At 51.0% G+C, this 13,192-nt stretch overlaps 3 protein-coding genes across 3 annotated transcripts; 2 read left to right on the top strand and 1 right to left on the bottom strand.

The window, feature by feature from the left end:
• Positions 1-2,586: 2,586 nt before the first annotated feature.
• On the top strand, positions 2,587-3,793 carry SAPIO_CDS10094 (Glycosyltransferase family 32 protein; the record flags this gene model as incomplete). Its single annotated transcript, XM_016783746.1, has 2 exons — positions 2,587-3,655; positions 3,741-3,793. 2 exons carry the CDS (start codon positions 2,587-2,589, stop codon positions 3,791-3,793), a joined length of 1,122 nt encoding a protein of 373 aa, XP_016639188.1.
• A 1,149-nt stretch (positions 3,794-4,942) lies between these two features.
• On the bottom strand, positions 4,943-6,825 carry SAPIO_CDS10093 (uncharacterized protein; the record flags this gene model as incomplete). The annotated part of the gene is made up of 4 exons (XM_016783745.1): positions 4,943-5,545; positions 5,612-5,899; positions 5,962-6,275; positions 6,651-6,825. The coding sequence occupies 4 exons, from the start codon at positions 6,823-6,825 to the stop codon at positions 4,943-4,945; spliced, it is 1,380 nt and encodes a 459-aa protein (XP_016639187.1).
• Positions 6,826-11,264: 4,439 nt separating this feature from the next.
• Positions 11,265-12,686, top strand: SAPIO_CDS10092 (uncharacterized protein; the record flags this gene model as incomplete). The annotated part of the gene is made up of 2 exons (XM_016783744.1): positions 11,265-12,187; positions 12,305-12,686. The coding sequence occupies 2 exons, from the start codon at positions 11,265-11,267 to the stop codon at positions 12,684-12,686; spliced, it is 1,305 nt and encodes a 434-aa protein (XP_016639186.1).
• Between the last annotated feature and the right edge of the window lie 506 nt (positions 12,687-13,192).

Raw genomic sequence — 13,192 nt, 5'->3', positions numbered from 1 at the left:
ACAACACAGCTTCCCGCCTCAGCGCAGTTGCCAAACAAAAATCGTTCGGACGGAGTCGATATCTCACGAGTATCTGGTCTTTGGTCGTCCGTTTGATATGAGCAGCACTGAGACATACAGCTACTAGAGATATTGCGAAACTGCACGAGGTTAAAAAAAAAAAAAAAAAAAAAAAAAAAAAAAAAAATTCGTGCTGCGAATTTTAGGCAGTTGGAATCATGTTTTGAAATTCAGGAATGGATCACCCTCCCGCCATGCTCCCTTTGCTTCGGGCGATCCTCCCGGGCGGGTGTGGTTGCCGTGAAGATCCATATCATCACAACCAGGCAAAGAATTGAAATCTCCCTCAGAGTCTCATCGCCATCCCACTCCCGACTATGTGAGACGAGTAATAGTGTGCGCAAGGCGGCTCCCAAGTAAGAGCGGTTATGGTACTTGTATAATGAGGATCTACGAGCAAAAACTTGGAAGAGCTAGAAGTGCGGTTGAAAAATCGGAGATTTGGAAGGTGGATTTACAGCGTAGTCTGTGAGCGGACGTTTCAGATATCAGATCGGCCTTGTTGGGTGGGTGTCAAAGAGATTGATGAAATGGGGTACGAAATGACTCGAGGCCTATCTCCAAGACCCGCTGTTGTGGTCGATGGCACTGACGAATGACAACTTGCTGTCACAGATCTAATTTTGGAAGCAGGTTTCGAACTGAAGGGACGAGCCACTCGTGTGGACTTTGAGATGATGGCTTGGTCTGCCACTGTTTTCAACGTCGATTTGCAGGGCGTGCTTTCGCGACGACAGGTGCAGGAACTGGGGAACGAGATTCAAGATTCGTAACGACGATTACGAAGTACTTTTTCATCTTTGTCCGCTTCGTTTGAGAACAGAACCCTTGTCGATGACGAAAGATCTCATTTTGAAAATGGATCAAGTCGGGGGGACGTTTCGGAGCCAATTCCACATCCTTGTGGATACATGCGGGTTTATGAGATTTTGAACATCCATTTTTGTATGAAGCAGAGGTCAATACGAATGAGCTACTCCACAGAAGCCCGTATCGTCAATACGAGGAGAAGTCACTCGGGAGATTGACACTCTGTGGTCTACACTAGGTTGGTGCTTGTCTGATAACGGAAAATGGACACAAAGTCCACTAGGGTTATAACAGGATGCTTGCCCTGTACCAAAAAAATCCCATCGAGATGCCCTTATCAAAGGGGGTTGAGCGTTGGGCGTTGAGCACTGATGCAGTTGAACTGCAAGGGAGGGCGAAGTAATATTATCAAGGACGTGGGGGAGGACTGGGGACGAGGCAAGACGAGCAATTCATCATTGGTACCCCTTCCCCTGAACACTAATTAGCACTTGACGTTTCGACTGACTATCTTAACACGTCTGCCAATATCACCTTCAAGCCCTGTTGCAGGGTCAATCTTACTTTAATGTTCATGTTCCTTCTTGCACATTGGTGCTGACCTGCTCAATCTCCATCTCTCACCATGTCGCTCTCTGGGCGGCTCCCCAACTTTAACCAATAGGACGGGTCGAGTTCGGTGTTTGCCTCTAGCTTCGCAGAGCCCGCTAAATCGGGTGCGGATTGTTTGGCGGGGAGAATGCTTCGTCACGACTAAGACTTCGTACTCACACGAGACGGCAACGCCGTTTCCTGGGAGTAATACGGGTTAGCCACAAGTAAAAGATTACTTTATACCTCAGTAGGGTCCACTAATACTGTTTCCGTGTCCTATTAATACTTGACCTCGTCCGTTGATTTGATTGATCTTGATACGGTTGATGTAATAATGCGTCGATAGTGCTGTGCTGTTTGCTGGACGGCCGAGTAGTGTACTTTGTACCTTGTTTCAGCGTCCCGTCGGTTTCTAGTTTCCAGTTTGCAGTTTGAGCCCCCAAACTCAGATTGATTTTTGCTAGTGCTCAGTGCCACATGCAACCTGCAGCAGAGGCAGGACTAGGAAGAGGAAGACTAGGGAGCACTAGAGCGTAGTGTTCATCTTAGTCCGCCCAATCCCAGCTGAACGAAACAATCAAAATCAGGGAAAAAGTTAGTCGTCACCAGGGGACGACTCGGCGTCTTGGATTTCGTCTTCTCGTGTTTTTCTTTCTCACCGTCAACGCTCCCTTCTGTTAATTTCTTCTGTTCTGTTCTTTCTCTTTGGTTTTCTATTTTATTTTTATTTTTCTTCTTCTTCTTTATCGAATCCGTCCTTCGTGGTCTCGGTCCTTTTATTTTCTTCTTGCTTTCATCATGGTTATCTGCATGGTGTAATTCGATAGCAGACGACCGACCATTTTCCCGGTTTACCCCCTTCCTCGCGGGCAGCTAGCCTTCTGTCTTGCAACTCTTCTTCGACGATTCACGAGCATCGCTGTTTCTCGTCTCGTTGAGGGTTACTGGGCAACCTTTTGCTTCTCTGCCGGATTCGCTTTTATCGGTGCTCGCGGATTCAGCCTTTTCCACCCCACGACCTATCTCCTAGAACCCCCCCCCCCCCCTTCTCATTGACAAGCGTAACGAACCCGAAGAGGAGCACGCGAACGGGGACGACACGGACTCCGAGATACAGACACAATGCCCTCCTTCCGCCGGGCCCTCGTGGCCGCCGCCTTCCTCCTAACCCTCCTCTTTCTCCTTACGAGATCCCACGAAACCGAGGCCTCCTTAGCAGCCACCAAGCCCTCCACCGCCAACGGCGCCGAATCCTCCCAGAAGAAGCCCGTAGCCTCTTCCCAAGCAGCAGGCACCACCGCCAGCCAGCCTGACAACGAGCCGCCCTCCACCCAAAAACCCATGATCGACCTCTCAACATTACCCCTACGCGAGCAGCTCGCATACCAATACCCCTACAACCTCCAGTCCAAGTTCCCCGCCTACATCTGGCAAACGTGGAAGCGCACGCCGCAAGACCCCGACTTCGAGTTCCGCGACCAGGAAGCTAGCTGGACTGACGAACACCCGGGCTTCATCCACGAGGTCATCACCGACGACGTGGCCCTCGCACTCCTCAGCCTCCTCTACGCCTCCGTCCCCGACGTGCTCGACGCTTACAAGTCCCTCCCGCTACCTGTCCTCCGCGCTGATTTCTTCCGTTACCTCATCCTCTACGCCCGCGGAGGAATCTACTCTGACATTGACACTTTCGCCCTCCGGAGCGCCCTCGAGTGGGTGCCCACCACCATCCCCCGGAAGTCCGTCGGCCTCGTCATCGGTATCGAGGCTGACCCGGACCGCGAGGACTGGGCTGAGTGGTATAGTCGCCGCATCCAGTTCTGCCAATGGACTATCCAGGCGAAGCCCGGCCACCCCGCCCTGCGCGAGGTCATTGCTCGCATCACCGAGGAGACGCTCAAGAGGAAGCGCGACGGCACGCTCTTGAAGACGATGGATAAGAACGTCATCGAGTTTACAGGCCCAGCTGTGTGGACCGACGTGCTCTTTGATTACTTTAACGATAAGAAGTTCTTTGACATCAAGGCCACTGGCGCCGTTGTGGATTGGCGCAACTTTACGGGTATGGAGGTGCCGAAGAAGGTTGGCGATGTTGTGGTCTTGCCTATTACTGGGTTTTCTCCTGGTGTGAGGCAGATGGGGGCTAAGGATTATGAGGATCCGCAGGCCATGGTGAGGCACGATTTTGAAGGTAACTGTCCTCTCTTCCTAGAATGAATTCCTGTCTCAGGAGGCACCCTTTTGTGCTGTCTGTTGCTAACGGCTTATATATATAGGCACCTGGAAACCGGAAAACGAGCGCCATATTGGTGAAATCTTTGAAGACTAAATCCTTTTCCCTCGACAAAAACTAAAACCACCCGTTTGCGTTCTTGTATTATTCTTTTTTATCCCGTCCTCTTTTGTTTTATATACATATTCTACTGGGCTTGAAGCGGACACCACCAGCTCGCCCTAATGACGCGCCACGAAGCTGTCGAAGTACACGCATAACACATCCGCACCACCACCTCCACACACACCTCTTCCACCGAAAATCAGACGTGGTAGTCTCCAGAGACTCGCCATGATTTTCGGAAAACCCCCCTTCCACGAGATAGGGGGCATTGTATTACGTCAAGAAGGGCCCCTAAAAACCCACGAAGCAGGGCATAGCTATCCGCGAGAGAAGCGGATCTTTAACGCGGCCTTCTACTTCTTGTTGACTTTTTTTCCTCTTGTTCTTTTTCCTGGAAATTTAGATTTTTTTTTTATAGAACAGGGGCAAAGGGGGCGCATGATTGTTTCATCTGTTTTCTTCTTATTGTCCCGGCATTATTTTGCGTGAGGAGTAGAAATACCGTTAGGATATCCCCTTCAAAAAAGGGATGATGTGTGAGATATCATGGGGTCGAGAGATGAGGTTGGAGACCCTTGCTTTTGGACGAGGGTTAGTGAATGAAAAGAGTTGAAAAATTGTACTTCTTGATTCTTGTAAACTCATTTGATGTTGGCTGTATCAATGACCGTCGATACTTCCCGATGACATTCGCGATCTTTTCTCACGAGGTGTAGGTTCCCAGCACGACGAATGATAAACTAAGTTCTGAGTCACAAACGCGAAGCTCGACGCCATGATATCCAATAATCACATTCATGTCTACGTATTCTCCCTTTCCATTAACTCATTTTCTCTCCTGCCGTCTTTATAGCCCTAGTTTTTTATATGCTGAAAACCGCCCAGAAGGAATATCGAGATCCAGTCTGTTCACCTCGTCATTTTCCTTTCCCCCCCGTCGTTTCCTCTCCGCAGCATTAATTACCTCTGGTCTCGTATTCCCTTCCTGTCTTTAAAGGGCAAGTTCTGTATCGCTTCTCCACCCAAGCAAGCCTGGAACCTCGAAATCGCAAGGCCCTGCGGTATTAGAAAAAAGAAAAAGCAAAGGACCTCATTAATCACCCTCATTAATCACCCTCATTAATCGCCCACCACCCCTAATTAATCCACCTGCTTCTCGCAGCCAATCCTCCCTAAAAGCTCCTTCCTATCGCTATGCCCGGGCAGGCTCACGCCAGAAGACGTAGCCTGCCTCTTAACGCGCTTCCTCCTCTCCCACCCCTTGAGATCGAGATCCTCCACGCCGACCTCCTCCTCCAGCGGCTCGAGGACCTCGACTTCCCCATCCTCGTGCTTCTCGCCACCCTCATCGTCGCTCCTCACGTCCTCGGCCGAGCCGCCGCTAACGACGCGCACAGCAACGCGCACAATCATGAAGAACCATAGGATGGTAAGGACCTGCAGGGCGAGGAGGGAGCCGAGGAAGGCCCACCTGACGGCGGGGGTGAAGCAGACGCGGCCCTCGGGGTTCAGGAAGGGTTCAATGAGGTAGGCGTAGTCGGCGGGGGTGTCGTTGGGGCCGGTCAGGGTCTTGGCGCTACCCTCGAAGCATCCGCCGGGGATGAGGTCGGGGGTGTGGGCGTAGATGGACCAGCAGACCATGAGGTAGAAGATGTGGCGGGCGAAGACCCAGGAGACCATGAAGACGCCGAACATGATGTCGCAGATTGTGGTGTAGCCAGTGTACTTGAGGCACTTGGCAAGCTGAGGAGCAGAGACAGATCAGTAACTGGGTAGCTAGACTGGCAAATGAGCACGTGAGACGCCTACCGGAAGGAAAATGTCAACAACATCCATGAGGACGAGGACAAGGTTGCCCACGCGGGTATGATGGTAGAAGTAGGAGGAGCACAGCAAGCCGATGGTAATAAAGTGGTGGGTTAGCATCTGGTTGTGATCCTTCCGTCGCTCCTCCATGTAGATGACAAGGATCTGCTGCAGCCAAAAGGCCCATTGAGCCAGCACGTAGCCCTTAATCAGGCCGGGCAGTTCCCTCTGGGGCCAGTCAGTCCAGAGCTCGTGGAGGTTGAGCCAGTATTTCGAGTTGTAGTAGATATACTGCAGGAAGTTAGAAAGGAGAGGCTAAGCATTGCTCGGGGTGTGAGGAATCTCAAACATACCACGCCGAGGGGCCAGAAGATGGTATAATACACGAGTAGCCAGGCCTGCTCGCTGAATCGCGCCAAGTCCTTCCTCTTGGAAACACCACCTAGCTTCGCGATGGGAGCGAGGATGTACTCCATGACGCTGGCACGCAGGCCGGTGAAGAGGATGATGCAGAAGGTGATAAAGTAGCCATCGTCGAAGCCAACGCCGTACTTTCCAGTGTCAGGATTAAAGTACGAGTATGTGACGAACTTGGAGGTAACGGGTCTCGCCTTGGGGATGAAGGCGTGGGCGAGGAGGAGGAGAGCAATGAGGTTGAAGGCGAGGCCTGCAGGAGAGAACGCGAGCGTTGTTAGTGTTTTCTGTCATCTCGGGGCAAGACGAGAGAAACAAGGCTATTATTTTGGAACAGAATGCTTCCAGAACGTCAAGCGAGACACCGATGGTTGGAATTGTGAGTTGGGGAGACAGTGGTGGGGTTCGAGACCCGAAGTGGCTGCGCCAAAAGCTTCATCCAAATGTCGAGATGCCCTGAAAGCTTAAATAAAAGCTAAGGCCAGGCCCAGGAACAGCCATCTCCCATCTCGGTTTTCGCGACAAGGGGGTAGCGCTAGCCATTGACTGGAGAGCGACAATGCATTGCAATGAAACCAAAAAGAAAAAAAAGGAGAGGAAAAAAAATCTCCAAGGTGTCCGAACATACCGATCTGATTCTCAACAAACAGGCGCGCTAATAGCCTGAAGCTGCTTTCATCCTTCCTCTTGACTCTCCTGACCAGAACGTTCGTCCTCTGCTTGTAAAGGGGCCCGTACATGTATTCCCAGGCCGCGCGAGGGGTCACCGTCGCCGCCTGCGGTCGTCGCGAAGACGTCGCCATTGTCGTTATGGTGCGTGAATCGTGTCTGTTTCGTAGAAATCGCGTTGAGGGGAGTGTTTTCGGAGTATATTTAGAAGCAGTCTTTCGTTTCTGTCGTCGTTAAGAAAAAGGGATTTCGTTAAATTATCAGCCCCGAACCTCGGTCTTCCCCTGGCTTTCTGTTGCTCTTTTCTTTTTCTTTTTTTGCTCCAGAAGTTGTTGCGCTAGAGTGTTGGAGCGATCGCAATACTTTTTAAGTATGGCGGGTCAAGTAACTTCGGAAATCGAAAGTACTTGTACGAGCTGGGGTTGGCCTGGCCTGGTGCTAAAAGGGGGGCAAGACACAGCAGCGAAGGAGGACGCCCAGAGAAATTGGTGCGAAGCAATTGGAGGAGACGAGGTCGGATGAGAAGATCACGGGGAGAGCAAAGATAAAGAGCAGAATGAAGAATGGAGAAGAACAATTGAAATCAGAAGATCGAACCAGCTCCTGCGGGCGGGTCCGAAGAACAGCGACGGCAGGGGAGGCGAGGAAACATCAAAATCGAACAATGGATTTTGAATTGGGGGGGAGCGGGATTCGAGGATGAGGAAGTTCCAAGTTCATTTGGACATTTGGTGTTGCCTTTTTGCTGCTCGAATTCTCGTGCTGCATCAAAGAAGGCGGTCAGGGGTTACTTGCAGTTCTGATGTGGACGGAGGAGCTTGGCTTGGAACCGCTTGAGATGTTGCGCTCTCTCCTATTACGAGGTACCGCCCGAGCTTAATAATAATTTTTTTTTTTTTTTTTTTTCCTTCCTGCTTTTCAACAGTCTTTTTTTCTCGTCTTGTCTTTTCCCTGTCTTTTCCATTGATTTTGTTGCTCTTTGTCGGTCTGTTGCTATGGTTTGCTGCTGCCCCTGTTCTCCCTCCTGACAGGGGCCCTTCTGCTTGCATTTGTACTTGTACATCCAAGATCAAGCATTGAGGAATTTCCAAGGGTCGCCAGACCGTGCCGCCTGCTTGACTAGGGACGAAGTACCTCATAACATCGAGTCCCTTCAGCACCTCGGAGCCGTGCTAAGGGCGATGTACACTCGGCCCGTCAGTTCCCTATCGTCCCTAATAATTGATCAGTCTACCTTTCTCTCAAGTGTTGATGGACCCCAAAAATTCAACATTGAACTTCACCCCTCCTCAAATTAGCTCTAGTAAAACCCGTCCCAGTTTTTAATTCTGTTGCCTGTTGCCCAGTGCCCACCGTCCCTCAAATGCCAGCCCCATGGGCTATGGACCATGTCGCATTAACCCGACCCGCGCAATTGCCGACGCTGCTATTCGTCGGTCCATCTTGCTTCCTCTCGATCCAGCAAGTAGCAGCACCCCAATCGGACACGCACCTGATCTTGGCCCCTGGACACGGACAACGGGGCGTCTGGATAAACCGAGCAGTCCGTGGAGATCAGATTATCCCAATTCCTTTGATCATTCCATCATTTGCACTTTCCTGTTCTTGGTCTCTAACCTGCGAGACCAGAGCTGGCACTCCTAAATCTATCTTCTGATCTGTTTTCTGTATTTATTAAACCACGGTCCTTTTTGGATTCATTGTAAATTAAAACCGACGGACTATTTGATGTAAGGGTTCAAAGCCCAGGCTCGAAATAGCAGCTTTGCGCCTCCATGTCCTATCCCGGGACTTTCCATGCTGAAATCTATTCTCCTTCTCGAGGCTTCCGGCCCAATCTGTCAGTAATGCATCGGGAGGGAGTAGCTATGCCTGCGGTCAGCTTGAAGACGTGCATTTCAATGCCACATATTGACCTTCAGCACACCAATCAGGTCCATCACCCTGGAGAACCTTGAGTGTTAACGACTGGGGAAGCTTGGGGATCTTACACCGCACTATCATGTCGTGTGGAGAATACGCCAAAGGTATGGAATAGCCATGGCATGGAAGACCTCGCACGCCTCAGTACCGGATTCTTCAAGTTTCATTTATTACTTTGTGGATCGTTAGTCGTATTTTATACTTGCGTACGAAGCTCTCTCCAACTGACAGGGCGGAATTGACGTGTCACAACATCGAAGAATCGAAGATGGTGATCAAATCAATGACAATGGACGGCGAACTGTATTATGTAATACACCTCCCATTTCAATGCCCAATGTCTTAACGACAATAAGTTTATAAGGCGACCAAGTAAACATCGAGGAATCGCGTCGACCTCTCTCGCGTTGCTCCTTTCGTTTAGGAGGGAAATGGCCGAAAACACACCCCAGACTCTCGCCATCCCCCCGGGAGAGAAAGAACGCAGACAGAAGTTGCGTCTTTCGGACTTGAAGGCCCTAAAGGTTCTACGGAAGGAACTCCAAGTTATCGGCAAGGAGTCGTGCATTATCACGGCTGACTTCCTCGAGCGGCATCAAATCGAGGTGCTGGATCCCTTGGACCTCGACGATGAACTTGGCTTGGGAGACCGACACCCTCGATTCTTCGCACCGATCCCCATCCGTGAAGCCAGCCGAGCCGTCCGACGGTACCGCAGGAAATACCCGAGAGATTGGCCCAAACCCTGCACGTATAGCCCTGAAGACCATTTTCGGAACGGTCTCGCGTCCTGCTCCTTTGACATAGACGCCTATCAACGCTGTCATTACTTGGTGGGGTCATCCTTGATGCTGGATTCTCGCCCTTGGAAGTCAACGTTGGTGTCAACCCGAGTTCTGCCTTGCTGGAGAAAGTTGTACTCTAAGAGATGATTAACTATGTTCTAGGTATCTCAACGAGGATGTGAAGCTTCTAACTGAGGCGTGCATTCCTAGCCCGCACGATTTATGTCCTTTCTCAGTGGTCCGTTGTTGTCGTCTTGCTGATGATTCTGCGCCGCATATGATCGGGATCTCCCACGAAGGCTACCTCCCAACAGAAGAAATGCATGTGGGCGAGATACTGTTTGCAGTCACACTACTTCGAGATATACTTAAGCGTCAGGTTCTCGAGAATCATTACACAATACCTGTGGGTTTATTCTTTCAAGAACAGCTTGAAAATCGGGAATCTGTGTTGACTAGAAGACTTGCACCTTGCCGCGGCTAGGTTCTGATTGCCAATTTTCTACACGGATGCGTCCGCATCTCCCAATTTCATTTCAGAGGAGGTAGATTACTTGTCCGACAATCAAAATATCTGGAATATCATTGCGACAAGGCTAGACACGAAGTTTACAAGACGTTGAGTTGGTTGGCGGGAGTTGCAATAGGGTCAACACGATATAATCCCCTCGCAACTTGCGAGCCCCCTACCAGCAAGCCAGCGTGCTTGCCCAGCTCTGCTCTCTCCATGCCGCCTATGGCCAGATCATAAGGATTACTCTGGTTTCCACCATACCATCATCCCTTTTGCAGGTATAGGTCTTGTTTTTTCTTCTATGTTCACTTTTGTTTCTTTTCTTCCCCTCCTTTTCCCTCTTATTTTTCTCTCTCTTTTCATGGAAGCTAAGGCTTTCTCGGCTAGTGGAGTCGGAGGAGACAGCCCAGCTTAGAGTCCAGACTCTAGAGTCCTAATCCTTCTGTCATCCCCGAGGCAGGCAGCTCAAGATGTCATTTGTCGGAGAAGCGCCGGTTTCCTCCATGGGCGGGTAGGTGGGTCACATAAGGCGAGGCCAGTCTCAGGTAGTGGACCTAAAATAAGTACTCGCAGCCCGGAACCGGTTGGGCTCGGAGTACATCAGGCCGTGTCATCTCGCATCAGTTGTGCCAGAACACAATGAAAGGAATTGTTTGGATCGTTGGTAGTATTATTTCCCCACTCCCAGATCCAACCTCCATGGGTCGCCTAATGGGCCATCCTATGCCTCAAGGAACCATTCCATCCGAGGGCTCTTGACCGCGTTCGATGTCGGCGGCAACGTCCCCCGCCCCGGATGGCAGCAGCGAGCTTTGCGCCTCGCCAATCGCGCGTCTGGGTAACCGCCGAACAGCGACATCCGTCGGTTTGCCAAGGCCGAGATTCAAAGAGGCCGACGTCACCAATCCCCGCCCCAAAGATACGCGCCGTAGGAGCCGCCCTGAAACGCAACGCATCAATTGTTGGTGTCATCACCGAGACGCCATTACCCAATCGCTCGATGATGGCCCGGCTAGTTTTAGCACGCATACCCACCATCAATTGAGAAAGACAGTCAATATTTTCGAAGCGCCAACACTTCGTTACATACACGCAATGGCTGTGTTGGGGCTGGAGGATGACGCATCTTCTTGCTCGAAGCCAGCATCTAGAAAATGCATATAATAATCGACAGATCCTTGACATGGAGTTATGTATGAAGGATGCTACAAAAAGTTCTACTCACTACAGCAGCTCCCACTCTTATTGCCTTCCCGCTTCCATTATTCTTGCCTTGCCTTTATTTTTGGTCTTTTTAGTGTCCCTTCCTACATCGTTGCCTCCGTCAAGCCTTGCACCATCGCCAAACATCATGGCTCGAGCAAGTGGTATCCCCGGAAACTCGACAGAGTGGGAGGATTGCATGCATGACGAGGGCCTAGATTCCGGGGAAATCAAGGTTTCGGATATATCCTATAGGTCGGCGTCAAAGCTAGATTCGCGAATGTTTCTCTGCCTGAAAATCTTAGTGGGGAGATATCACCCCAGCCAGCTGAACGTGCAGGCCATCGTCGACGCATCCTATGAGCCGCCGGATTTCGAGCTTTTGAAAGACGTTATCGACAAGTGCGACGGGCAAGGAGACCCCTTCTGGGTAAAGGGCCTTAAGCCGAATTTGTTCAGCCTCCACCAGTACTTGACACATCTTGTCATGAACTCGGAGAAGATCGAACCTGATGATGAGGCTTCCAAACTCACAATCTTCCAACAGTACCTGCAAAAGAAGAATGAGAAGAAGGCGATAGCAGCAATGAAGGCACTCAGCGTCAGCAGCCCCCCTCCCGGGAGTACCGCATCAACTTCGCCGCCAAGTGCGTCATCGACTTCATCGTCAAGTGCCTCCCCCGTCGTAGCCGCCTCGCCTTCGTCGAACCCTCAGGCTCAATACGAGGCTGTAGTGAACATGTCTCTCGTCGTCTTTCTTTCCAGCATTAGGCTCCACTCTACCGAGCTGGAGTCCGCCTGGGTAGCCCACTGGCATCCGGATCCCAAGGCCTTCGTGCTGAAGAATTCTCAGGGTCAACAATTGCTTCAGGCCCGAGTGGACGGCTATCTCTCCCGGAAGGGCTCGAGGGATGCCTTTGCAATCCTCGAGACGAAACCGTTTGTCCGCGAGGCCAAGCGCGACGACATAGAAAGACAAGAAGGCGCCCAGATGGCGGCCTGGATTGCGTCTGACCCCAGATCCAAAGCACCTGGCGTCCTTAGGAAAGCTAACGAGCGTGATATTCGACGGTATGTTGTTTCCTACCCTTGGCCCCCTAGCCAAACCACAATCATCTGGTCTTAACCTCGATGGGGAAAGACACGACTACAGAGGCCTTTACGCTAACCATCATTCTTTGCTATTAGTCGGGTCCTGATTTCTCAGGATAGGCACGAGATATATGTAACCATTGCAGAGTATGACGTCGACTATGTCGAGTACATCACGGATGAGAGGGTCGGTGGGCTTGCAGGCCGCAAAACTCCTCCCTCGCCGTCGCGCCCGCCGGTTAAGAAGAGAGCAAATTCAGACTCTTCGTCGGAGTCGGGTGCGTCATCTCATGCATCGTCCCACCCGCCGTCCCATGCGTCGTCCCATGCGTCGTCTAAGGGCTCTTCGCACGGTCGTGGACCGGACGCGGGCTTCCTGAAGATGAACGTGTACGGCCCTTTCCGCATCAATCATGCAAGAGAAATGAAGAATCTTGCGCAAATTGTTACACATCTCTGCGTAGCTCTTCTTGCCTGAGCTTCTTCTTGCCTTTAAAAAAGGTGGAACGTGATGGTCGTCTTTGCGGTCTCGAAGTCGGGGGGCATAGGAGATATTTGTGGCAAAGGACTCAAGATTGACGCTCCCCCTTGGCAATCCCTTTCCTACCAGGCGCCATCGCCCGCGTTTGTCTCCTCGTTTGTCTGCTCGTTTGTTGGTTTTGTCTAGTTTGCCTCCTCGTTCATCCGCTTGTTTTGTCTACTCATTTATCGACTGCCAAAACTTGGAGGAGGTGGTGGCCTGTTGTTGTGGGCGGGCAAATTTATTGATTGTCATTCTCAGTATTACTCTCATTACTCCCTTGCTTGTAAAAGTTTAGCCCTAGCTGTTTCATTCATGCTATCTCCATCCAAGACTCGAAATGAAAGGAAATAAAACAGCACGGAACTCTGGATCCATCAGCAGAAGAAATCCCCCGACCACCACTGTCGGCTCCGAGAACGGTGAATGACTCGAGCTCCGGAACCACAGGTGAGAGCCAACCA

This window comes from Scedosporium apiospermum, assembly GCF_000732125.1.
Source record: "Scedosporium apiospermum strain IHEM 14462 chromosome Unknown SEQ_SAPIO_0154, whole genome shotgun sequence".
Lineage (NCBI taxonomy): Eukaryota > Fungi > Ascomycota > Sordariomycetes > Microascales > Microascaceae > Scedosporium > Scedosporium apiospermum.
Note: the sequence above shows the minus strand (reverse complement) of the source record. Positions and strands in the feature narration are given on the sequence as shown.